General features: G+C 39.6%; 1 protein-coding gene across 8 annotated transcripts in view; it reads left to right on the forward strand.

Moving 5' to 3' along the window:
* The window catches only part of jcada (junctional cadherin 5 associated a), a 220618-nt gene extending 201416 nt beyond the window's left edge, over window positions 1-19202 (forward strand). For all 8 annotated transcript variants that reach the window (XM_072576056.1, XM_072576058.1, XM_072576054.1 and 5 more), the window contains one exon: window positions 14834-19202. In XM_072576056.1, the coding sequence (XP_072432157.1) occupies window positions 14834-14868 (35 nt within the window). In that variant the 3' untranslated portion in view covers window positions 14869-19202. The remainder of the gene's footprint in view (window positions 1-14833) is intronic.
* Window positions 19203-27761: the final 8559 nt, after the last annotated feature.

Raw genomic sequence — 27761 nt, forward strand, 5'->3', positions numbered from 1 at the left:
TTTGCCATGCTTGTTAGCTCTGATAATTCTTCAATGTGAGTGTCTGCTGACCCTGGACATCTGGAAATTTCTTGCCTTGCTGCCAGAATCACACCAGGGAGATCATTTGATCAAAGCAAACACCACAGTAGGAAAGTGGGGTAGTGTTCTACGGTTTGAGATGCCAGTTTGCAAATGATTTTTAAACCAAACGTTTTGACCTCTCAGGTAGATACAAAAAGTCCCAAGGCAAAATTCCCAAATTTTCCAAGCTAACCTTTATTCCATTCCACAACTTTAGTTTGAAATGAAGGAAATTAATTTACTTATATTGTTTGAAGTATATTGACACAACGTGGTATCAAGGATGTCTGAATTGGATTGAAGTACCAACAGTAACTCATTGATTCACGATACCGTACATGTTTGGGTAGAGTTTCTATTTGGGCATAATATGCTAAAATTGAACCAATTTTGAGAAATTTCTTTGTCTTGAGCTTCTGCACAAATGTATTTGCATATGGTCAAGTGTAAAGTCTGGCATGAATGAGTACAAACAGATAGTATTTTAAATTAGCATCCATTTTGCTTTAAAAATATTTCTTTATGTATTTCAGGGTGATATCTTAGTTTAGGTTGATTATTGCAGTTGAAAATGGGTTTATCAGAGCAATAGGTACTTTGAATGCCTTGTCCTCCACTTCTGAATGCAGTGATAAAACTATTTCGATCATTGAAAACTAAATAGAAGTATCTCATATTTACATTGGTGCACAGTAGTCAATTTTGATATTTTAAGCAAAGAAAAATATATGTGTTTGAAATATGTTGTACGGACGAGACCAAACTCCCTCAACTTATATTAAGAAGATAGCCTGGAGCCCAACTTTTTCTTATTTTTGAGGCAAGTGTAAAGTCTGTTCCAGATATAATTCAGTTGGTCAAATTACCATGCTTGATGCAAGACACACTTTATTCTTACACTATAGTTAACACACAAACAAAATAAATAAGAACTGGAATTACTTAAATCTACTGGAAACTTAACAGAATTATGCATTATTTAACTACTAAACCTCAACTGTTCCAGAAGAGTAACAACCCATAAACACATGCTTGGCAAAGGCAAATTCAGTAAAATTGATGATCTCACATGCAGTTCTCCAGTCCAGGAGGAAAGAACATCAAGAGAAAACTCTGAGAGAGAGAGAGAGAGAACTCAAGCATTTAACTATAGCAAGGAGAGATATATAGCAGCTTCCTAACCCCAACAGCTACTGAAAGTTAACCTAAAGTCCTAGTTCTGTGGGAGCTTGACTCCACCCCTTCATGCTGCTTCTATTGTTCCAATTTAAAAAAAACTCAAGGCCTCACAAGCTGTTCACATTATTTTCATGTAACAGATCACTTGGCATCTGTCTCAACCTCTCTTATAAAAAAAGGACAGAAATACACCTCTTAAAGTCATAGTATCATCATATGTTTTATTTTTACAAGCTTCCTCAAAGATCTGCAAAGAAGTACAATTAGCAAAAACTAGGACATTCCTGATGATGGGCTTATGCCCGAAACATCGCTTCTCCTGCTCTTCAGTTACTGCCTGACCTGCTGTGCTTTTCCAGCACCACCCTTTTCAACTCTAACTCTACAGCATCTGCAGTCCTCACTTTCTCCTAGTTAGCAGAAACTGGCCAAGTAATTCAATCCAACCACTTGGCCAGTTTGATGGGCAGAGCCTGTTCCTCACACAAGTCTTTTTAAACCAATACAAAAGCTTGCAGAAATTCAATTTGTGCAATTTGAACTGAATTCATGCTTAAATTTTGCTATCTTTTTTGCTAGTCTCAGTGATTTTGGTGAATTGCACTGAATTAACTATTGCAGCTGGACAGAAATGCCATGCTAATATACACCACTTAAACAATTTTTAGCAAATTTTTTTTATTTTAAATTTTAAAACAGAAGGCTAATATAAATATCGGCGATGGACATAATTTGGAATTTAATGGGACATGCTTCAATCGGAAGAAAGGGCTTTTCTTCTCTTTATTTTACTGAGATATTACTGGAAGAAGCTTTGTAGGTTTCCATTTACTCATGTAAAGGGTGAGATCATTGGAAACTCCACAATGTCACTGACTGTACACCAGAATCAGTTAGGAACCATCTGAATGTGAATAGGTGATAGACATCGGCCAGAAAGGCTGGGTTATGGGAAATTGACTGTAATACTGCTTATAAACCACTCCTGTCACTATGTGATGACAGCTTTGTACAGCAGCTGGGTTCTTTCGCCACTGAATTAACTAAAAAGCTTCTCAAAGTAGTGACCCAATACCCTTGAGTGTTTTTACTTTTGTCCTTCAGGGTTCACAGTTCCACATTTTCAAAGGATTGTTTTTCATTTAATTTGGAAATCAGAAGGTTTCCTTTCTAGCTGAGAAAAACAAATTTTAACTATTGACTGAACAGCACTTACTAAACTCAGCAATGTTCCTTCAGAACAAAGTTGAGAATCTGTAAGGCGGCAGTGGTAGTGTGCATCTGGTGAAATTGCCGTGCATTAAAAATGCTCTACAAAGTAATTCCTTACGTGCTGCAACACATGAGAAAATGTGCATTAACTCCAGAGATTGCCACCACTCAGCATTTTAAATATTTACCAGTTCTCTCTTAGAGCCACAGTGGCATACAGCACAGAAACAGACCCTTCAGTCCAACCAGTCCATGCCAAACATAATTCCAAAATAAACTCGTCTCACCTACCTGCTCCTGGCCCATATCCCTCCGAACTTTTCCCACTCATGTGCTTACCTAAGTGTCTTTTAAATATTGTAACTGTGCCCACATCCATCACTTTCTCAGGAAGTTCATTCCACACACGAACACCCTCTCTTAAAAAAATTGTCCCAATGTTTATTTTATTCACCCTCCTCTCACCTTAAAGAAATGCCCCCTAGTTTTGAAGTCCCCCATCCTCAGGAGAAGAGACCTAATATTAGCTCTGTATCGATATCCCTCATTATTTTATAAACATCTATAAGGTCACCTCTCAATCTCCTGTCTTCAGTGAAAAAAAGTCCCAGCTTACCCAGCCTTTCTTTCTAACTCAAACCTCCCATACCTGGCGACATCCTGGTAAATCAATTCTGAACCCTCTGCAGCATAATAATATCTTTCCTATAACAGGGAAATCAGAGATGCAATACTTCATAAGAGACCTCACCAATATCCTGTACAACCTCAACATGATGTCCCAACTCCTATACTCAAAGGACTGAGCAGTGAAGGCATGCATGCTAAACTTCTTATTAACCACCCTGTCTATATGTGACACAAACTTCAAAGAATTTAGTACCTGAATCTTTCTAGAGACCTGGCACGTACTCAGAACAAAAATCTTGAATTCTTCCATTTTGCATCAACAAATTTAATCAAAGACCAGTATGTTCTATCAGTAACCAGAGAATGAAAACTTCAGTGTTAACTGCAAAGCTGATAAAGGTAACACCATGCTTACAGCCAGATGTTATAGACTAAGTGGTTTCCTATCCATCTTGAAAATGAATGAGGAGTTGGGAAACACACAGGCATTGGAGCAGGAGTAGGCTATTCAGGCTTTCAGATGTGTACAAGCATTCACCTGGAATTGTGGCTGACTTATACCTCAACCCATTTGATTCCCCATCCCTTGATACTCTCACCTAACAAAGATTCATCCATCTCCATCTTGGAGAAACATTTCATTGAATCGCTATCAATAGCCCTTTTGGGTGAGAGTTCAAATTCCAACTACCCCTTTGGAAGTTCCAGTTTTCAATCCAATAGATGTACTGTCAGTAAGTGAGAAGGCAAATTTATGGGATAAGCAGGAATACAAGCTCAAGGAGATTTTGGAATGTCTGCTCAGGATCCACACTAATGGCAAGGAACGCCAATCAGTAACAGTGAGTATTTACAATATTTAAGCTCCGTTCTGAAGAAGGGTCACTCAACCCAAAATGTTAACTCTGCTTTCTCTCCACAGATGCTGCTGAGTTTTCCCAGCAATTTCAATTTTTGCTGCTGAATATTTTATCCTGCTTCTGTGGGAAAAGGATGTTACTCAGTAAGAGCCAGGGTGATGCAACTACTGCAACTTAAAACAGGACACATTCAATGCTTGGTATTGACGTGTCTCAGTTGCAGAGGGGGTAGCTGCTGTAAAACACCGTGTGAAAGGTTTCCTTTAAAAATCGGCCCTTCACACCAATCAATCACATTTGAATTATTGAGAAGTGCCTTATGGTGAGGTACTCATCAGTGTGAGAGAAACCCATCAGGTCTGACAGCATTTCATTACTTCCAAAGAAGAATCAGATCAGACTTGAAACATTAACTCTGTTTCTCTCCCAACAGGTGCAGCCAGAACTGCTGAATTTCTCCAGCATTTTCTGTTTTTCTTTTGTTTCAGATCTCCAGCAGCCTCGGTTCTTTCTGTTTATTTTTGAAAAGACTTTGGAGTGAGATTGTTTATGAGCATTGAGAAAAACAGCATTTGTTTCTATTTTAATAGAGTTAGGGGTGGTATCAGGAAGGATAAGGACAAGGAGTAGACACAGAAGTAGGCCATTCTGCCCCTCACCTGCTCCACCATTCTATGTCATGATTGGTCATCTACCTCAGCATCATTTTCTCACTCTATCCTCATACCTCTAGCCCCATAACTAGACACCTTTTGATTATTGTCTTGAACTTATAGAAACATAGAAAGTAGGAGCAAGATTGGGGCACTTAGCCCTTGAATCCTGCTCCACAGCTCCCTGGAGGAGAGAATTCCAAGGATTTTCCAACCTGTGACCGAAGAAGTTCATCCTCATCCCGATGCCAGATGTCTTGCTTCTTGCTGTGATTCTGTGTCCTCTCCCGGCTTCCTGTACCTACCCTGTTTATCCCATTGAGAATTGTTCCTACGACAGCGGAGATTTCAAGAGATGATTTAACATGGCTCTGTGAACACTGAACCAGAGCCTTCAATTTTTCACTCGATTTACTCCTGCAGCCGGGTGTAATGTCAGGTAATTTGATTAGGATATTTTCAGGAGCGCAGCACTTGTCCCTGGCATTTTCAGGGTTTTCTACCAGTTATGGTGCTGGGTGTACAACAGGTCACCTGAGTGTGGGCAGACATCTCTATTTGATCGGGGACTGATTGCTGCAGCTGGTGGGTCAGAGAGCTTTGACCTTTATGTACAAATTTAATTTTGTTTGTCGTTAGCATTAATTAGCGGAAACAGGCTGTTGAGTTGGATGATCAGCCATGATCATATCATGATAACAGGCTCAAAGAGCCAAATGCTCCTATCTTCTATGTTTCTACAAGTTCAAGGCAATTGAACAGAGAGGATTGGCTAGTTGCAGGATACAGGGAACAGGATATGCAGGGAACAGGGGATGCAGGGAACAAGGGATGCAGGGAGAAAGCATACATAGGTCTTTTCTGGTTGACAGGATGTAACGAGTGGTGCATCACATGGATCACATCAGCTCAAGGAGATTTTGGAGACATCCAGGATCACAGTGTTCACACCAGCTCGTTCTGACCAGCACCAGATATCGCCCTGAACGTTATTCTTAATTAGTGCAGCACCCACAGCACTGACTGATACAGGGCACTTCCTGCAGTGCACCAGGGTGACGGTGAAACCATTGATGCTTTCTCAATTAAGCCATTTCCTCAAATCAAAGTTAGCCATACTACTATCCTGAAAGGAAAAATAAATGAGGGTTTCTTGGCTTTATCGAACAGTGCTTTCCAACATTTGCACTCAAGTGCAAAAGCAAACTATAACATATTTCAAGCCATTTATGACTGAGATGAGAAGACAATTCTTTACCGGAAAGTGGTGAGCCTGTGGAATTCACTATCATAGAAAATGGTTGAAGCCCAAAAGAACTGAATGACTTCAAGAGGAATTGGATTTTATTCTGAGGGCTAAAAGAATAAAACAAATGGAGAGAAAGCGGGAACGGAGGTGGGTGTGGGGGGGGGGGGGGGGGGGTGTATGGGGTGGGGGGGGGAGCTGTGGGGAAAGGGAGGTGATGGAGTTAGATGATCAGCCATGATCATATTGAATGGTGGAGCAGGCCCAAAGGGCCAAATGGCCTACTCCTGTTCCTTCTATATTTCTATGTTTTAAAGCACAATATACTATTAATTGGTCGTTTTTTAAAAAAAGAAATATTTGAATTGACCCAGAAAACTGTCAATGATTTATTTGCTTCCTCAGTAATATTCCATCATATGAAGTCCCTCATAGTCAGTTTTCCAGGAAAGAAAATATTAATGTAGGGTTGGAATTTGGTGCTTCAATTTATCCCACTTCAAAGTCAAGGAATCAACATGAAAACACTGATAGGCCTGTAATCTCTCCTGTTTTACTGATGATATTTATTTTGTCTCTGAGTTTGGTAAGGATGACCTGTCACCAGACAGACACCAACAATATTTGAACAAGCACCCACTCTCCCACCCTTTGCCCAACTTTTCAACTCTCCCCAAAAATGTAGCTGACATCAATGGAACCAAGGGGCTAATATTCACAGGGAACAGGGAGGACAATCTGCTGAGGAACAGACTGTCAGCCTGCACACTGTGACATTCCCAACCGGCAACCAGTCAGATTTGTTTAAATGCATACTCATTCATGGGGTGGGTATGTCACTAGCTAGGCCAACATTTGTTGCCCTTCCCAGTTGCCCACAGTTAAGTTTCAACCACATTGCTATGAGTCTGGAGTCACATGTAGGCCAGACCTGGTAAGGACAGCAGTTGCCTTCCTTGAAGGACATTAGTGAACCATATGGGCTTTTCCAACAATTGATGACGGATTCATGGTCATTATTCGACTCTTAATTCCAGATTTTTATTGGTTTCAAATTCCATCATCTGCTGTGGCCGGAATCAAAATGGATCCCCAAAACACTACCTGGGTCTTTGGATTACCAATCCAGCGATAATACCTCTAGATCATCACATCCCCATCAGGGCAGCTGCCTGGTCAGAGGATATCAGCAGAAATCAGCAGCAGTCTTTTTTTTTGTAAATTTGTTCATGGGATGTGGGTATCCCTGAATACTTAACATATCTAATCACGCTGAAAAAGCTGGTGGTGAATGACTTTCTTGAAGTGCTGTAGTCCATAAGGTGTAGGGACACCCACAGTGCTATTAGAAAGGGCATTCCAGGGTTTTTACCCAGTGAGACTGAAGAAACAGTAACATATTCCCAAGTCAGGATAGTGTGTAAGAAGTGAGTGAATGCTGAAGGGGATGGATGTGGTGCCATTCAAGCAGGCTGCTTCTATTCTGGATGATGTCAAACATCTTGAGCTGCACCTTCCAGCTAATTAGAAAGCATTTCATCACTTTCCTGATTTATGCCTTGTAGATCGTGGATAGGCTTTGAGGAGTTGAGGTGAGTTAGACAGTCATCTTACTTTGTGCCAGATGGGACTCCAACAAGCAAAGAGTTTTCCCACTGATTCCCATTGATTCCAGTTTTGCCAGGGCTCCTTGATACCACACTCAATCAAATGTGACCTTCATGTCAAGGGCTGTCACTCGCATCTCACCTTGGGAATTCAGCTCTTTTGTCCATCTTTGGACTGAGGGTATAATGTGGTTAGAGCTGACTAGTTCTGGCAGTCATTCCACTTTATCTCAGTATTGACAATACATTCTAATTTTGAGAGTAGAGTGATTATCTATGGGATCGGTCCCTGTCAGTATGTTCTAGCAGCGTTCGGGAGGAAGACTCCGGACCACCATCAGGAAGGGTGCACAGAATCTGCGAGGTCAGAGACATGATCAGGGGAGGGTACATATTGTTGGAGAGTTTGTGACCACAAGTGAAACTGTGGAGGCTGACGCATCCTTAGGAAATTAGAAAAAAATCAGTAAGTGCTGGAGAAACTCAGCAGGTCTGGCATTATCTGAGGAGAGAGAAACACAATTAACATTTCAAGTCTAACATGGAACTTCAGACTTTGAATAAGAGTTATATTGGACTCGAAACCTTAACTGTTTTTCTGTCCACAGTTGCAGCCAGACCTGCTGAGATTTTCCAGCCTTTTCTGTGTTTGTTTCTGACCTGCAGTGTCCATATTCTACTATTTATTTGAGCTTCTGATGTCACCTGGGAGAGCACCTCTTTTCCTCCTGGCCCCTGAGGAGCTTATAAAATGAGCAATTGTCAGCACTTCCTCATAGCAAGATTTATGATAAGTCTCATCCCCAGTCTGCAATGTTTGTATGCCAAACCCAAACCCTGCTTGCTTTTCACTAATGCCTTCTTCAAAGCATGAAGATTTACAGTAGCATGAAACAGACAGGCTTGGGCCTGGGTCTTTAAGCCTGTCATTTTACAAGTAGGAACCTAGGATTAAGAGTCACTGTTTCAAAATATGGAGGCACCCATTTAAGATAAAGATGAAAAGAAACCTTTCTTCCAGAGAATTGTGAGTCTTTGAAATATCCTTCCTCAAAAGCAGTGGATGAAGAATCTTTAAAGATTTTTAAGGCAGAGGTATAGATAGATATTTCATTACTTAGGGGATGAAGGATGATCAGGGATATGCAGGAAACTAAGCTGAGGTTAAAATCACACCAACAAGATCTTGTTGCATGGCGGAGCCCACACAAAGGGCAGTGTCGTATTCTTCTTCCCAGCCTATATAAGCCAGGGTTTTTTTTTCCCCCTGGTTTTAATCACTCCCCATCAGATGACACCTATTTACACCAAAATACAAAGAGATAGAGAGAAAGCTGGTAAACGCTAGACAGGAGAAAGTGAGGACTGCAGATGCTGGAGATCAGAGCTGAAAATGTGTTGCTGGAAAAGCGCAGCAGGTCAGGCAGCATCCAAGGAGCAGGAGAATCGACGTTTCGGGCATAAGCCCTTCCTCAGGAATCCTAGACAGACAAGTTCAACAGAGGTCAGGACTAGTCCTCCCTCTAATCTTGTCCGACATGTGGCCTGTGGATTAAAAAGTAACATTACAGAAAGAGGACTCAATATCTGGTGGTTAATAACCATTGAGACCTCTTCCCAAAAAGTAAAAGCCAACATCGGTAGGTATGGACAGATTAATAATCCACATAATGAAGGCAGATTGTTGAAGTGATCGATACATTTTTTCTTCTAATTATTTACAATTTAACATCATAAAATAAATAATGACAATATGCAAAATGTGAAGGCAACAATGTATAAATGCAAGTGTGACAGATCTTTCACTATTGAGAAAAGATGATGTGCAAAGTGTCAATAGGAGTCAGCAAACGATGCCTCCTGAAAGGTTGTAAACCATCAGATAGACATTGACTGAGCAAGACAAATTCACATCTCCACAGCCTGGAGAAAAGCTGAATTAGGAGTTTGTTGCATACCTTCAGTGTAAGAGGTTAATAGTTTGAGCTAATCCAATGGCTGAGACCTCCAAGGATGCTGTTCAGGTACAGGCAATCATCAAGGAGCTGAATACTTAGCTTGGCTACCTGTAGAACTGAGTCAGATCTGCTTCGAGAAATCCCAGAGCAAGAATTGCGTGAATCTAAAGAAATCCAGTGTTGCAATGCCCAAAGCAACCATAAGGGAGAGCTAATGACCTCCACACGAGTGCTGTAATTAAGCATAGGCATCGCTTCGACTTCAGACTCAATGGTGTTGTTTTGTGTGGCTACATTTCCTGATAAGGTCTAACTGGTAATTACCTTGTGTATTAACAGACCAGCCTTTATCTGAATATCTCCACGCCAAATGATTTGATGGGCCAATGTTTAGAGAATCCTAATGACACTATTTATTTTGGCAGGAGATCTGTTTCTTTATGAGCTGCACACTGTAAACAATCTTATCGAAACAGATTGTTTTCATTTGCAATATTCGTGAAGCCATGTAGACGTTACACATCAAACCAAACCTTGGATCCTTTGTAAGGGAGCTGTTCTGTTCCATTTAACATTTGACATTTTTTTAATAATTAGCTGTTTCAAATGATTTACAAATATAAATATTTTGGGTAACTATTAAACATTTTACATAGCTTCTGAGGAAAACTGACAGTTTCTATCGAACACTTATAAATTGTACCTTGGGAATATGGTGAATCTGTAAGCTTGTTCAGAATGGTATTGACTTACTGGATGAATTGATACAGGAACAATAATTCATAGATTGCAATTTACAAGTTGTATTTTATTTTATGGGTCCTGTCTGCCCAGGAACAATTAAAGGTAGGTTCTCCATCCGATTATCATTGGACTCAGTGGCATCTGAGGAGGTCTCTATCAGTCATTCACAGCTGTCTTTAGTTCTGCTTGTCTCCTCCCTATCCGAAGTGTTGATTCACTTGAATTTTGATCTATTAGGTAACTATTTAATCTGATGTAATTGTGCTGTTATCCACTAGAGGGCAGCTGATTTTGGTAACTGGACAGGAGAGAATCAATGTGCCACTGAAAGCAGGGATCCACACACACAGGAACACTGAGGCAGTAGCCTTGTAAATCACGTTGTTTATTTTCATGACACTTCTCACTCAGAGTCCCTGTTACAGACAGGGAGGGGTGGTGGTGGGACAGTTTTGCCCCCTCCTCTCGGTTCTACACCCACACTTTGTTATCCATGGATCCACGACCCACGAGGTCAGATCCCATACCATATCTTTTCTTTCCCCACTAACTCTTCTGGTCTGGTCATACGGTCCTACCAAATAGATTTGAGTTACTTTGTCGCAATGCCTGCCTTCTTTTGATATCCATCAGAGGCCTGTACCACCATCCCCTACGGATAACAAGGATTTAGTATTTTAAGAAAAGGTTTCTAAATTCGCTTGAGTATTGTGACTTTTAATAATGGACACAAGACAGGCTTCTTCATAAGTTTAAATGGAAAAAAAATACTTTTATTCACACAACACCTAGACCATAAATGTTACAAGATTTTCTCAAACAAACACTCTCCCTCAGACATAAAGACGCACACACACAAGAAATGATTGCCTTTATAGATCACTCTTATGAACAGAATGACAAAATAATATCACATGTTCAAGATGCAGCTGTCAGCCTGGATGGGGTCATTTCCTCTGGGTTTTTGAAGTGAAGACAAGGTCACCGTCACCGTCAGACTTCTGTTAGAGCAAGGAACAGTTTTGCCAAACTCCGATAGCCTTGGTTGATTGGTGTTCAGCAGGATTCTGGGAGAATGGTCCAAATTGTATCCTGTTGGGTGTGACACTGACCTGTCTGTGGCCAATCCTTGGAGTAATTGGTTTGAAAATAACTTCAGAAAAAAATCAATCGTGTGACCAACATTTCTATTGTCCAGACAAATGGCTCAAAGTTAGAAGCCATTCTTGAACAATGGGAGGGATGAACAGTGGCTTTTCATGCCTGCCTGTGATAAACTGGTTTCTCTGCCCAGGCAATGTGACCCTAATTTTCATTCCTGGCTTGGGGCGCGTAGTGGCAGGAAATGTTCATGTGAAAATGGCAGTATGTTTTTCAGATTTTCAGACTGGGGTGCCGGCTGGTTTGGGAATTGGGCTGAGAAACCCATGAAGAGCATAAGAGGCTCCCTGGATAAAAAACCAGGCTGGAGCTCCAGCACTGTGTCCTTAGTTTAAAAAAACTAAAATCTAAAAAATAGAAAACATCGTCCCTGCACTCACCTTCTCACTCTCCAACTGAACTGTGCCCCCTACCCATCAGACTCTGTATGACAATCTACCCAACTCCCATACCCTCTGTGCCACCTATACCAATCTACCCACCCAGGGTCCCTCATCCCCATGCCAATCTACCTAGCTACCATGGTTTCTTCCAGCTCTTGCACCACCCTACATCAAGCTTCTTATCTGCCTTGCCTCCCATCCCCATATACCATCCCCATGGCCCTTTACAACCCCTGTGACAAGTCTTATCCCCTACCCAGCATCCTTTACCCTTCCCTGGCTATGCCAACTCACCTGTAAACCAGTATGAATATTAACCAAGAGGGATCCCGATTAAAAATGAAGTTATGGGGATATTTATGATGTCAGTATCTTTAAAAAGGTACAAAAAGCCGAATATACTGAAATTGCTTCAACTAATACAGACATTTTCTCAAGATCTTAATATCTAACATCAACAAACATCTCATAGAAGTGTTTAGTTCCTTATGTCAATATAAATTTCCATTCATAAGCAATTACAGCTGTTCGTCAATATGCAGCTCATTGTGAAAATGATTGTTTGGTAACCAGTCATACCACACAAGTCCATTAATGGTTTTATAAGAAAAGGCAGTCTGAAATACCTATCACTGTTTGCTGACTCCACATTTCCTTTTCTGGTTTCTCAACAACTTGGCCAGTCTCAATGAGTTTGTGCACTTTTAATGCACAAGCATCCATTGTCACAATCCCAAAGGGTATCTTGCTTCCATCAAATGATCATTACCTTCACTAAAGGGGTTAATGGACCACTTTCAAAGGAATAGGACCTTATTTTTCCTCAAGCAGAGAAATATCAAACACTCTGCCAATCCTCATCTCTCACCCCTAAACACTCCCCTTGGCCCACTTATACAATCCAATGTTCACTACCATCCCTATCATCCCTCATACTCTTATGCCAACTTAATGTCCACTTCTACTCACCAGCCTTGCACCTGCCATGCCAACTTGTAACCTGGATGAATGCAGCTCCAACACCCTCAAGATGACCAACACCATGCAGGCAAAAGCAGCTTGCTTGATTGGCACTCCATTCACCCTCAATGAAAATTTGCTTCACCACCAGACATGTACCATACATGTACTGCAGTAACTCACCCAGCAGCACCTTCAAAACCCATGAACTCCACAACCTGGAAGTACAGAGGTGCAGGTTCATGGGAAAGCCAACACTTGCAAGTTCCCTTCCAAGCCATTCAACATCTAGAATTGAAACTACACCACTGTTCCTTTAATGTTGCTGGGTCAAAATCTCTTCCTAACAGCATTTTGACTATGACTATACCAGTAGTTCAAGAAGGTAGCTCACCACTACCTTCTCAGTAGCAAGACCATAAGAAATAGGGGCAGCAGTAGGCCATTCAGCCCTTTAAGTCTGCTCTGCCATTCAATGCAATTGTGGCTGATCTGATAATCCTCAACTCCAATATTCTGCCTTTACCCTATAACCCTTCATTCGCCCACTGATTAAAAGCCTTCCTAGCTTAGCCTGGGTTATACTTAACAAGCAAGTCTTAACAGTCCTCTGTTGAAGAATTCCACAGATTCTCTACCCTCTGACAGAAGAAATTCCTGCTCATGTGACCCCCTTATTCTGAGGTTACATCCTGTGGTCCTAGACTCTCCCACAAGGGGAAGCAATGATTCTGCACCTCCTAAGAGCCTTGTAACATTTCAATAAAGTCATTTCTCATTCTTCTTTATTGCAACAACTACAGGCCCAATCTACTTAGCCCCTCCTCATAAAACAGTTCCCCCACACCTGATATCAGCAGAGTGAACCTTCATATCTCTCCTTGGATAAGGGTCCTAAACTGTTTGCAGTATTCCAGCTGTGGTCTGATTAATGCCTTATACACTTTTAGCAAAACTGCCCAATGTTTATATTCCATTCCTCTTGAAAGAAAGGCCAATATTCCATTTGCCTCCCTTGCTATGTGCTCAACTTGGACACTAGCATTTTGAAATTTATGCACAAAGTATGACAAATACTGTAGTCTGGAGTCTGTACAGTACTGTTGCTTTCTGCAGTCTTTCTCCATTTAAATAATATTGACCTCCTCTATTCTTCACGCCAAAGTATATAACCCCACACTTTCCCACATTATGTTCCATCTGCCAAGTTTTTGACCACTTGCTTAACCTGTCTATGTCCCTCCAGCAATTAGGAATAGGGAATAAATGTTGTCTAGACAGCAATGCTCACATTCTATGAGTGAATTTAAGAAAGTTATAACAGACATAGGAACAACTTAGACAGAGACTGTATTTCTCTTGTTGGATCAATATGTTTAATGCATCAACAAAGAAGTCTAATAGTGAATATCCGGACACATCCTGGAGTGTTGACATTTTTCACTCATCTGTGCACTTACAAGCTACAATGTTTTATGACTGATTATAATGAACTCACTGAAGTCCACCTCAATAATGCTTTTACCTCGAACCCAGCCATACTTCATTTGTATGCAACAATTAGAACATTATTTTGTGTTTTTCTTTAAACTTTCCCTCAGATCATACCCCTGATTAATTCCATATAAGTGGGAGACATGTGGATGTAGGTTTGAATGTGGGAGAACAGTTTGGACTGAAACTGGAGCCTCTTCCAGGACCCCTCCCCAACTTAGCGAAAGCACTGTGTGTACACAATTTATCTACCACAAGGCCACAATTAAAATAACTCCTCATCCTCACTTTTGTCCATTCTACCAAGTGTGAGAGTCACTGGAGGAAATCTAAATGCATAAGAATTAAACTGAGCTGCAGTGGATGATAAGAAATGTGAGAAGCTGGGAGGTTTAATTTGAGACAGCTTATACCTGTCCCCACTGACTTTGAAGTAGAAGAATAGGCAATGCAGGTTATTGGGTCCAAACATTGATGATGCATGCATAATATGGATATTTCACCTACAGACATCATTCCACATTGGCTTCAACATATGGTTTAATGAGTTGACCATTTCATACACTGAACAATATAACAGGATTACATCGGCTGAACTGTGCACAAGCTGGCGGCTGTAAGAATTAAGTGTGAAACAGATGCTGATACAATTTTCTTTACCCCAGATTATTTCTGTTTTCCAGATGTTTATGATCCCAGCAAAGTTGAGACTGTGTGAAAAGAAGGAGAGATGACAAGAGTGAAGAGATTCTGGGAGAATGTTATAGATTTTACACTGTGATCTGCTTCACAAGACTCTCTTTCATCAAATGCAAACTCCTGGACTGCCTTCTGCACACACTGTTTATATTAATAAATACAATGATAAAATGCTGTATCACTGCCAGGAAGAAATTAGTCAGGCATTGAAACCACTATTAACCATCCAGTGTCTAAACCTGAACAGATAATACTGTTCATCACAAAGTACAGCCTTCTAATACTGGTAGCTGCAATACTTGGTGCACATTGGCTTATGGCACAAATTCACCTCTAATTTTCTATTTAATTACCATCTCAGTCTGAGTTCAGAGAATGACTGATGAAATGCCACATTGGTGCAGTAAAGAGTTGTTCCTCTGAGTTTGGGTTTGAGGCAGAGTAGAGGGATTGAAATTCACAATGCCCTGACCTAGGAATGCTTGATGCTACACTGGACATCTAAATTTAAGAAGTGTTCGTTTCTCCGGAGGTAACACCAGTGCACATTTGATAAGCACAAAATTAAGAAATTTCAAGCATTCCACACTGAACTCCCACACAGTCGATCTGATATCAAATGGCAATGTACAATGTGTTTTACTGGATTTCCTTCCTCTTTATTCAAGCATTTGTAAACTCATAGGTTTACAACTTAATAACAAGTAATTATGTGGAATTATTTTATGAAAAACAGATGTTTCCAGATTATGAAATCCCCAGCCTAGATTTCCCAGGGTTGGTACAATTTAGGTTAGAATTGTTGTCGGTGGGATTTTTAGACAGACTCAAGAAAAAATGGGTTGTGTGCAGAGAGTTTTACCAGATTAGCATAGCTTCAGATGCAAATCAAGACAGATCCAGGAAGCCGACTGGGGATGGGAGAAAAATAAACGAAAAATAAGTGCATAAGTGTAATTTAAACCGATGTGTCAAAGTATGGTTACCAAAATTCAGAAAACCTCAACAGCATTGGGTCTAATCTCCTACCTTCCTTCGGACAGAGGAGCCTTCTCATGCAATAATTGTGCTCCCAAAGCATGTCAGTCAAGAGTTGCTGATGTCAGCATCTGACTGGGTAGGCAAAGACTTGTCTGTGGGCACACCATTCTCTCCCAAGTAATGATTGGTAGTAGGGAGAGGTCATGTGGTCCTGTCAAGAGAAATCCATTAATATTGGTAAAAAGAATGAACAATGGCATGAAAACTCCAGAGTTTAAGTGCCTGCAAGCCAACAGTAAATAAATAAGTTGAGCATAAATGGGTAAATATATTTATGATATATCACAACCAAAATGTATTTGCCATAGGCCTTTAAATCCCTAATCACTGTGGTATAATTCCTTTGATATTGGTGAGCTGCTGTTTGACATGGATGCTCTTTAGAATCAATGGTCTTCCCACCTAAATGTTGGGAAACACAGTGTAGGATAGACATCACCATGTCTCACTCAAGTTGATTAGCTGCATGAGGAACCTACTTATATGAGGGGGGGCTCCAAAGCTGCTGATCTCCCTGGCAATAAATGAAACTACAAGAGACCATACTCAGAGCTGCAGAGAGATAGAGCTCCCATCCATTTCCCACGACCAGGCACCCAAGTCATTACTCACATGGCCAAGAACAGAAACTCGAAAATAATTGACTATAATAATCTATGACTCTATATTTCTTACATTTCCTACAGCATTGCAAATTTTATTGAGATCTATGCAGAATTATGTGTATCTCAAATTAACTTTAATTTTACATTAATTAAAGAACTTTTGATATGTATTTTTATTAGACATGAATTTAAATATTTCTGACATAAATTAATTGTGTATTCACTACAAATTCAATAAGCAGTGCACTCTGAAGTTTTTTAAAAAATCATTTTGTGCATGTGATTTTCAATAGAAAACCTTTCAGAGATGGACAATTCCATCCAAATTACATTCACAATGTACCATCCAGTGCCATTACGCTGCAAAAATTGTCGATGTATCAACCTGCCTTTTGTTTTTGTTTTGGAAAATTACGGACAGGCCACAAAATAACAGGGAAAGTAACAGTTACTCAGATCACCAAATCCATCAGCACTTTTTGCTTCCTTTCTTGGAGTTCTTTAGATCTGAGGTTGCTGTGAACTGCTGTTGCAACAGCTTGCAAGAATATAGCACCCGAGTAAGAAAAACATCCCAGTGCGCAGTATTGATTTTTAAACATAAGTGGAATGTAACCTTTTAATTGCTTGTTGGTGCCTTTCTGACTGACTATATATTAATGAAGAAATAGGCTCAAAGATTATTGCTGTAAATAAAAGTTATGGATATTTATTTTTAGCCTATACAGTATTAATAGAATGAAAGTAACAGCAAGATTTGGAATCTTAATGAACACAGTGAAGCAATAGTAGCTGCCTGAAAATCAATTGTTATTGACTTATAAATGATGTGGAGGACAAGGCTATTGTGGGTGAGATATCCTTTCTTTCACTGTGCTTCCAAGGGCTTGTTAAGGGTCTGTTGTAGTTTACGTGTTAAATGAAAGCCTACCACCATCTTAGCAGGACAGTGAGGATTGGGTAATAAATGCTGACCTTACTAGTTATGCCCAAATCCTAAGAATGCATTTTTTTAAAAGTTTAATTGAATAATTACTGTCAGCCCAATGTTTGCATATGGCCTGTCTATCAAGTGTCAGACTGTACTTTGTAAAAGATGCCAAGGTAGTATGTGCAAAGTAAACTGCTCAGTTAATACAACTGGATGCTTTTATCCAATCCTGTTGTTTTCATCTGAAAAGCACAAGTGGCCAGTATTTACATTAAGATTAAACACTACAGAATAATTGTTTTTAAAAACCCTGAGATTCAATATTCAGTGATCAGATTTTTGGTCCACTGTTTATGGGGTGATGGTAGGATTCAAGGATAGCTTTTATGCTTCTGTAAAACTAAGGACACTATTCTTAGTTCAATCATATCATTACAATTAGAGAACATTATTAACTCTAACATAACATATGTGCTTCCTAAAGTTAACATATACATTATTTTTCTAACATTTAAAGAAATAACATAGAAAAAAGTAAACTATAATCTATGAAGTTGCATTTAAAATTTTAAGTGTGAGTTCTCTTTCTGAGCACATGGACACATAGTATTCAAAATATAATTAAAAATTAGCAGCAAGTTAAGGACGCTTACAGCTGATTTAATGTATAGAGATAAATTTAATACTTTATTGCATATATATGTACATAGTATGTATATGGGCAACAAATAAAATGGCTGAGAATAAGAGTTGAATTATATGCAGCATTAGCATTTCCAGATAAATGTTGTTATGGACCTTGATTGGTTATCTCAAGTCCAACATTAAGTCACTTTCATTGAGACTTTAACAGGATCCAGCTAATGATTACACAGCAAAAAGCTTTGGAAGTAAATTTAATGGGTTGGGTTCCAACTTATCAAAGGTGAGCATTGTTACTTATTGTATTTTATCCCATTGATATTAATCCACTTTAGGAAGCATCACACTCAAGCCAAAACAATTTGAATTTGGTGCATTACGTGTTTTGGCAATATCCCTTATTGATTACTTCAAATTGCTCCCACCACTACCATACTGAGACTTCTGACCAAACCACCTTTATGTTGTATAGCTCCAGACACATTCCAATTACAAAAAAATGAAATCCACTATTGTGTTATAAACCATTTTATTACAATTAGAGTAGAGAAAATATAAATATTTTCCCGTTTGACTAAAACCCTAGCAACAACAGACGATTCACTGACTTCAGCAGAAAGTCATATTTTGACATTAATGCCAAATAAAGACTGGAAACTTCCGCTCATAGGAGAGTCTTCTAACAGCTAATCGTCTGCCATTGACAAAAAAGTCACCTCAGTACAATATAATGCATGTTTTCGTTTTTGGTAAAGTTAACCTTCTAAGTAAATATTTTGTCTCTACCTTTGTGGAGTTAGCATCAACATTAGTGGACTGATGGTCTGAAGTGATGGAAATGTTAGTCCTTTTCACTGAAGACAGGAATGAATTTGCATTTCAGTAACCCAGAAAAACACCCTATTAAAACACCTATTATTTTTGAAAACAAAAGCTGTTATATTATTTGTAATCATAAATATAAGACTGTATAGAACCCAAGAGGATGTGGATTTTCCATCTGTTTTCCCTTGAGGCTTGCCATTAACTTCTATTTATCAACTCAATGTAAATACTAATTCATAGTCTGTCTTGTGTATTCACCGGTGTATATTATTCCAGCTTACCACTGAATAAAGTACATGCATGAAACTACTTTCAAACATCATTTGAGTTATTCTTCGATCGCTCCAATTTCTTCCTCTTTTTCTCACTTGCCGCCATACACGGCACTGCTGCCTCACAGCACCAGGGTCCCAGGTTCGATTCCAGCCTTGAGTGACTGTCTGTGTGGAGTTTGCACATTCTCCCCGAGTCTGCATGGGTTTCCTTCAGGTGCTCCAGTTTCCTCCCACAGTCCAAAGGTGTGCAGGTCAGGTGAATTGGCCATGCCAAATTGCCCATAGTGTTAGGTGCATTAGTCAGAGGGGAAATGGGTCTGGGTGGGTTACTCTTTGGAGGGTCGGTTTGGACTGGTTGGGCAAAAGGGCCTGTTTCCCCACGGTAGGGAATCTAATCTAATCTACATTCTCCTCCAACCAAGGGTAAACTTTAGTAGCTCAGTCAGCTGTTTGTCAAACTTGGAATTGTCAATTCAGACCTTGAAGTGGATAGAATAAGTATGTGTTTGAGGAATCAACATAAGACTTCCAGAGCCCTCACTATCAATGTCTTGACTTCAGGACGATAGAAACCCGCCACTGTGAGTGGGGTTGCTGTTAATCAAGAGAAGTATACAATTATATAGCACTTCTAATACAGTAAGTAATTACAAATTACTCAACAAAATCTTTACTGGGCACCATTTGACACTGGGCTACACATCTGTGTTAGGCAACCAGAAGCTGAATCAAAGATGTTTTTAAGGACTGTCTTGAAGAATGGGAAAGTGGTACAAAGCTTTAGAGAGTGAATTAAAACATTTAAGGCCAGAATGCTGAAAGTACTCTTAAGAACTGTAGTGAAATAGTATCTGAAGCTTGAGACATGAGTTCAAAGGTTTTTAAGCATGCAGTCTAAAAGGAAGAATTCAGGTACAAAGTCATCACATTAAATTACTTCACAGACATCCAGGTGCCTGTGAATGGTACAAGCCAATGCACCTCAAGTGTAGATTCTACCAATATAACCTCAGCACCAAATCAAAATGACGGCCCAGATATTACAGCAAAACTTCGAAAAATACAATGATGAAGATCCTCAAAACAGTAAGACCAATTTCATGATTTTGGCCACTTTATTTTAGATCTGATTTTCCAGTGGGAGACCTGGGTGGAACACAAGGTGGAACACTACTATTCGCAGCACTGCCATATTATAGCACATTATGATGGTTCAGCCACACCACTGTTTTAAAGACATTGTGACAATTTGTATGTTGCCTCAATATAAAACTCACCATCCAGTTCGACTACCAGAGAGCTCTTTCACTATTTGACGCTTATTTGCAAACTGCTGACTGTTCCTTCAGCTCTGCAATCATGTTAAACATTCTATCTACAATCTAATGGTTCGTTGCCAGACTGAAGAGTGACGTCAAACCAGCAATAACATCCAGTAATGTCAACATTGTATTGATGTAGCACCTGTCACAAACTTAGAGTTCACAAAGCACTTGACAGTCAATGAACTGTTCAACTGAATGTGGAGAAGCCTGTGTTGGACTGGGGTGGACAAAGTCAGAAGTCAAACAAAACCAGATTATAGTTTAACAGATTTATTTGAAATCGCAGGCATTTAGAATGATGCTCCTTCATCAGGTGGAGTGTATAAAGCAGCAGTACTCCGAAAGTTTGTGATTTCAAATGAACTTATTGGACTAAAACCTGGTTTCATGTGATGTCTGATCTTGTTCAACTGAAGTCAGTGGGTGTAATTGACCGCCAATTTATGCACAGCAAGCTCCCAAAAACAGCAAGAAGTTAATGACCAAATTATCTATTTTATTTATTTTGAGAGATCAATACTGACGATGCACTAGTAGGAATTCACTGCTCTCTTTCTTTTAAGATATACCAGAGGAACTTTAATGCCCATCATGTAGAGTAGGCAAAATTTCATTTGAATGACTCATCTGAAATTTCATTATTAGTATGGCACTAAAGTAAGTCTTTTTTGCCCAAGTCTATGGGATGAAATTTGAATACATAAACCTCTCATTCAGAGGTGACTGAGCTACTTTTCAGACGTAGTATTTAAACAAACTGCTTCAGACTACAAATCCCTTAATTAACCAAGAAGCGATTTTGGTTCTCCCACTGTCTTACATAGACAGGCTGAGAGAGGCACATCCCTTGACTTCTTAAGCAAATTTTTGAATATCTTTTCTTGGGAAAAGCCAGCTTGATGATATGTCACAAAGCAACTGCTCCACTATTGTTTGAACCTCACACACACCATTTATTCAATAATGTAAGTTCCCACAGGCATCAAGTATCATCTTGTGTAAGTATATTTAGCTTACAACCAACAAGTATGGAAATGGAAATCATGTACACATATTTTTCTGATATAAGCATGAGACAGACTTGAACGGAACATTATTCAGGATCACTGAGACATCTAATGCAATAGAATCATCCCTTGGTACTATTAGAAACATTCACAGCTGCCCTTTGTCGCAGCAGCTTCTTGTCAATTCAATATTTAAAGAACTGGACAGATAAAATTTGGGGAAGGTTGCACTCATAGAGTCATAGAGGTGTACAGCAGAGAAACAGACCCTTCAGTCCATGCTGACCCAAGATCCTAAATTAATCAAGTCCATTTGTCAGCATTTGACATATATCCCTCTAAATGCTTCCTGCTCATATACCCATCCAGGTGCCTTTTAAATGCTGTAATTGTACCAGCCTCCACCATTTCCTCTGGCAGCTCATTCCATACACTCACCACTCTCTGTATGAAAAGTTGGCCCTTGAGTCCTTTATAAATCTCTCTCCTCTAACCTTAAACCTGTACTCTGTAGTTCTGGATTCTGCCCACCTGGGGAAAAAGATCTTGTCTATTTACCTTATCCATGCCCCTCATGGTTTTATAAATGTCTATAAGGTCACCCCTCAGCCACTGACGCTCCAGGAAAATAGCCTCAAATTGTTTAGCCTCACCCTATAGCTCAAAGCCTTCAACCCCATCAATATTCTTGTAATTTTTTTTTCTGAACCTTTTCAAGTTTAATAACATCTTTCCTACAGCAGGGACAGCACTCAGAAACCTTTATATTTTTAAGAAGCATTTTGTTCACAAGTTGATAAAGACCTATGTGTGCATCTCTTTAGATATTCTTGGAGCAATCAAAATTGGTGATGGTTCAAATCAATCATCAAATCCTTAATGTTAAGAGCATTCTATGCACACAAATTGTCAAGTTTCAGTGAAACTGTTGAAGTGTACCTAATGAATTTGAAGCACAATACAGCCAGCAAATGCATGTTTCGTTTACCTTGTAACTGGGCACAAGGAATAGGGAAGACAATTCAGAACATGTTTCAGAAGGTAAGTGTGAGCATAAGATATGTCCCACAAAGCAGGACCAGCATGGCAAACCCTAAAGGGAAATGAGCCTTCCATCAGAACAAGAAAAGATGAAGCTGGTTTCAACCTAAAACTTGTAATGTTTGCAAACTTACCAACTAACTTGCAACAACAGAATTCAATATTAGTGAAAAACTGGTGCAAGAAAAAGGAATCTACAATGAGGAAGATGCCCAAGTGCAAATACTCCAAGAAATCCGGAACCAGCTACTGGCCTGAACTTAAGAAGCTTGTACCAGAATGGGTCCTTGGATGATAATATGAATACATTGTCATCGGAATTGCAAAATGTATATGCATACTTAAGTAGGCCAGATCAAATCCCAGCAAAGATTTCAGAGCAATAGCTAGTTGGTGCAATCCCTCTATGGAATGAAAATATCTAGTTTTGCAGCAGAAGGCTAAGTTCACTTAGAAACTTCCAATAGATATTAGTGGCAAAATATCCAATTTCCAGCAATTCACTATCAAACAACAGGAAAAACATAAGTATCCACTAAGTCACATTGGTAATACAGATGAAACACCTCTGAATGTCAATATACTCAACACCCAAACTGTGGATGGAAATGTTTAATAATAATTCTAGTGAAAACACTGGACAAGATTTATGATGCTACTCATATATATGGCTGACCAAATGACATTAAAGCTTCCAATAATTTTCAAACGTAAATTCTTGCGAAAGTCATGTTTCCAGCAAGAGATTTTGTGCATGCCCATGATAATAGTTGGATGGGTGAGGATGGAGTGAAGTTGTGGATGGATAATGTGCGGTGTTAGTGTCCATGAGGTAATCCTTTGGATGTGTCAATCAAAAAGGCCACTCTTTATACCTGAATGGGTATACAAACAGGAAGGGTTTGGCAGGATATCGGCCAAATACTATCAAACAAAATAGGTCAGATTGGGATGTCTGGTTGGTGTGGACTGATTGGACCAAAGGGTCTGTTTCCATACATATGACTCTATGATTTTATGACTCTCTGTTTCTATCAAATGGGATAGGTGAAACGTTGATGGGAGAAAAATCTTTCACAAAGAGTGTGAGTAGACCATTAAACCATAAGATATAGAAGAAGAATTAAGCCATTTGGCCCCTCACGCCTGCTTCACTATGTAATCGTGGCTGATGTGTTTCTCAAGCCCATTTTCCTGCCTTCTTCCCATAATCCTTGTTCCCCTTACTAATCTATCTATCTCTGTCTTAAATACACTCAATGACTTGGCCTCTGCAGCAAAGTTCCACAGATTCACAACCTGCTGGCTGAAGAAATTCCTCCTCATTCCAGTTCTAAAGATGTTTCTCCTTCACTCTGAGACTGTGTCTGGTCTCTCCACATCCACTCTATCCAGGCCTCTCAGTATGCGGTAAGTTTCAATCAGATCCCACCTCATCCTTTTCATTGAGTACTGATCCAGTGTCCTCAATCACTTTTAACGTAACAAGCTCTTCCTCCCAAGATCATTAATGGTGTGAAATTATCTCTAACAGGATGCTTTGCCTGCTGCAGCAATGTTTGTGTTTGCCTCGTGGCACCAGAAGAAATGGGTGTAACCATCCTGACATTGAAGATTGTGTCAAACATTTATTACAACTAATAATTATGTACAAACATTACATTCCTCAGGCACAGGAATGTCTTGACCAATATTAGACTATTAGATTACAACAGAAGAATGTGGAGTGCATGTTTCAAGTGATCTGAGGAAAGATGAAGTGTGAGACCTTTATACTCTCAGGTCACATGCTAAGATATAATGATGAATATATCTCTTAAAGACATATTGACATACTGCCTGTTAGACAAAATACAACATTCCCCATTTTTTAAAGACTAAATCTTATCCCAAATAGATACAGCTGGTTGTTTATAGGCACACTGTGTTAATTTGATAATTATGCAAACAAGTAAAATACAGTCCAAGAGATTAACATTTTAATTTTCAATGTAATACTTAGACGTTTGACAACTCATTCTGGTCTAGTGACCATATATCTGTCTGGAAAGGTACACGATGACTGTGTCGCATTTATTTCACAGTTTGGTTGTCTTCCCGCTGGTTGTTGTCACTCAACATCATGGCACTCAACAGATATTCTTCTTCACTTTCTTTGTGCATATAATGCTATACACCAATCTGAGCTGCTTTATATTGCTTTGCATTTTAGCACCAAGATCAGTGACAACTTCATATAAAGCTGGTTGCATATTTTAGAAAAGGGTGTCTGAGTGTCTGAGCTAATATTAATCTAGTAAATTACAACAAAATATTTCGCTTCCACTGGTGTCTAATACTTCAAGTAACCTTAGGTCACATGCCATGATACAGTGATGATATCATCACTGTGTCCCTTAAAACCATAATGTCAAGTTACAAGCCCTCCTCTATAATAAGTAACATCGTTCAATAACAATGGCTACAATATTTATTAATTAATTATTTGTGTTTATGCCGATAATCAAAGCCAAAAATAGTTGTTATGTACTAAAAAAATCACGCTGTAAACATGTCCATTGAAGATATTTGGATCTCAAAGGGTTAACCTCCTTCCCCCAGCCGCTGCATGCACAGACTATTCTGGCATACTTGGCAAAGGAAACATGTCGAACATTTGGAATATAGAGTATGAGAAAGGTTGAGCCTGTGGTTTATTAACATCTATCTGAGGTCAACATTTATTTCACATTTTAAGAAGATTTGTTGCCGATGTTGGTAGATGTAAGGAGTTTTTTTCTGAACAGTCAAAAATTGCAGGTGGCTTTTTATTTTAAAGGCTTTCAAAGATCTATGTGTGCCAATTTATTGCTTTCATTAACATTCTTAGCGCTTACTTCTTAATGTTTTCCTGATCATCTCCTCACATGATTGGTCATCTTTAAAAGCAGCTGTACACATGCTCATCTTGATGCATTATTCTTCTCTTCCTTATCCAGGTAAAGTTCATTCTTGGAACCATAAAAGATAGGAACAGGAGCAGTCTGTTCTGATCTTCATGCCTGTTCTAACATCCAAATAAATCAAAGATAATCTGTTTCTTAACTTTATCTACCTACATCTGTACTGAAATCTTTCAATCCTAGGCTTAACAATACCTTGCTCTATCAGACCGTGATAGAGGGCAATACCATACACAAGATACCTGGGAAGGAATTGAACCAAGCCTCATCTTGGTTGAAGTTACTTGACCAATGCTAACACTAAATCCCTAACCATTCAACTACATGAGGAAAGCTACCAGTGTCACAAGTCCTTTGTTTCCAGAAGTACAGGCCATTCTGCCATAATGCACGTTCCATCAGCGCAAATTGGCTATACGTGATTGTCAAATTGTGGATGTTGTTTGGACAGGTATAGCTATTTTCTATTAGCGATCTTCTACAGCACGATTTTCTATAGTGCAAGATTGCAGAAGAACACAAATGTTGCATTATAGCAAAGCGACTTGTCGTCCTGAAATGGGAATCTAGATTTACTTTAAGAAAATTATAGTATGACTTGTATTAAGTGCCATTCCAATCATTTTGAAATGTTTTTATTTAAACGCTCTTTCATCTCAACATGTTTTTGAAATTGCAACATGCAAGTAATCTTCTGCTCTCATCTTGCACTGCATGCAGTTGTTAGTAACTATTTTTAACTTCTTCCATTACTACCAGCATTGTAAAAACAAGTGAGAGTATGTCCTCTTTTTAAAGCATTGTTATCTTATACTGGTTCATGTTATCCGTCCCATGCCTCTGTACATGAGCGTCTGGCTGATCCTTGTGTCATCCAAATCTTTTGTAAACAATCCCGTTCTCTCATCACATGTGCTCATTTTATTTAACATTTTAAAAATTATTATTAGGCCCATAATCCCATGAGTCTAAGGGAATCACTGGGAATTCTCGAACACTCCATCATAGAGATATGGGATTCACTTCCAATTTCACACATAATGCCCAGGATCTCATCGACCCTCTGCAGGTCCTGTAAAATGCCAGAGAGGTAGCAAAATGGTGGTGGAAACAATCAGGGGGATGTTGGGCATTTTTCTGGATATTTAGAGAGGCAGCTATTGAGTCATAGAGTCATAGAGACCTACAGCGTGGAAACAAACCCTTCGCTCCAACCCATCCATGCCAACCAGATATCCAAACCCAATCTAGTCCCATCTGCCAACACCCAGCCCATATCCCTCCAAACCGTTCCTAATCCTCCAACCCTGGCAACATCCTTGTAAATCATTTCTGAACCCTTTCAAGTATCACGACATCTTTCCAGTAGGAAGGAGACCAGAATTGAATGCAATATTCCAACAATGGCCTAACCAATGTCCTGTACAGCTGCAACATGACCTCCCAACCCCTGTACTCAATACTCTGACCAATAAAGGAAAGCATACCAAATGCCTTCTGCACTATCCTATCTTCCTGCGACTCCACTTTCAAGGAGTTATGAACCTGCACTCCAAGGTCTCTTTGTTCAGCAACACTCCTTAGGACTTTAACAGTCATTTGGCATTCCTGCCTGCCTTTTACTGGTGGCAAAGTGCCTAGGGAGACTGTCAGCTACATTGAGATGGCTGCCTAGCACCTCCCTCCTTAACACTCTTCAATGGCCTATGGTGGAGAGTTCCTGACAGCCCAGACACACTTGAGTGTTTACATAGAAAAACATAGAACATAGAAAAATACAGTGCAGTACAGGCCCTTTGGCCCTCGATGTTGCGCCGATCCAAGCCCACCTAACCTACACTAGCCCACTATCCTCCATATGTCTATCCAATGCCCGTTTAAATGCCCATAAAGAGGGAGAGTCCACCACTGCTACTGGCAGGGCATTCCATGAACTCACGACTCGCTGAGTAAAGAATCTACCCCTAACATCTGTCCTATACCTACCACCCCTTAATTTAAAGCTATGCCCCCTCATAATAGCTGACTCCATACGTGGAAAAAGGTTCTCATGGTCAACCCTATCTAAACCCCTAATCATCTTGTACACCTCTATCAAGTCACCCCTAAACCTTCTTTTCTCCAATGAAAACAGCCCCAAGTGCCTCAGCCTTTCCTCAACCATTGCTAATAGGTCAATGTCTCTGTCTTGGGGAGTGTGCCCAAGCCTCAGCATGTCATGGAAAATTCCACCTGGCCCTTCAGATACATCACAACATGGAGGCAGACTCAGTTTTCT

The sequence above is a fragment of the Chiloscyllium punctatum genome, chromosome 8 (assembly GCF_047496795.1).
Source record: "Chiloscyllium punctatum isolate Juve2018m chromosome 8, sChiPun1.3, whole genome shotgun sequence".
Taxonomy (NCBI): domain Eukaryota; kingdom Metazoa; phylum Chordata; class Chondrichthyes; order Orectolobiformes; family Hemiscylliidae; genus Chiloscyllium; species Chiloscyllium punctatum.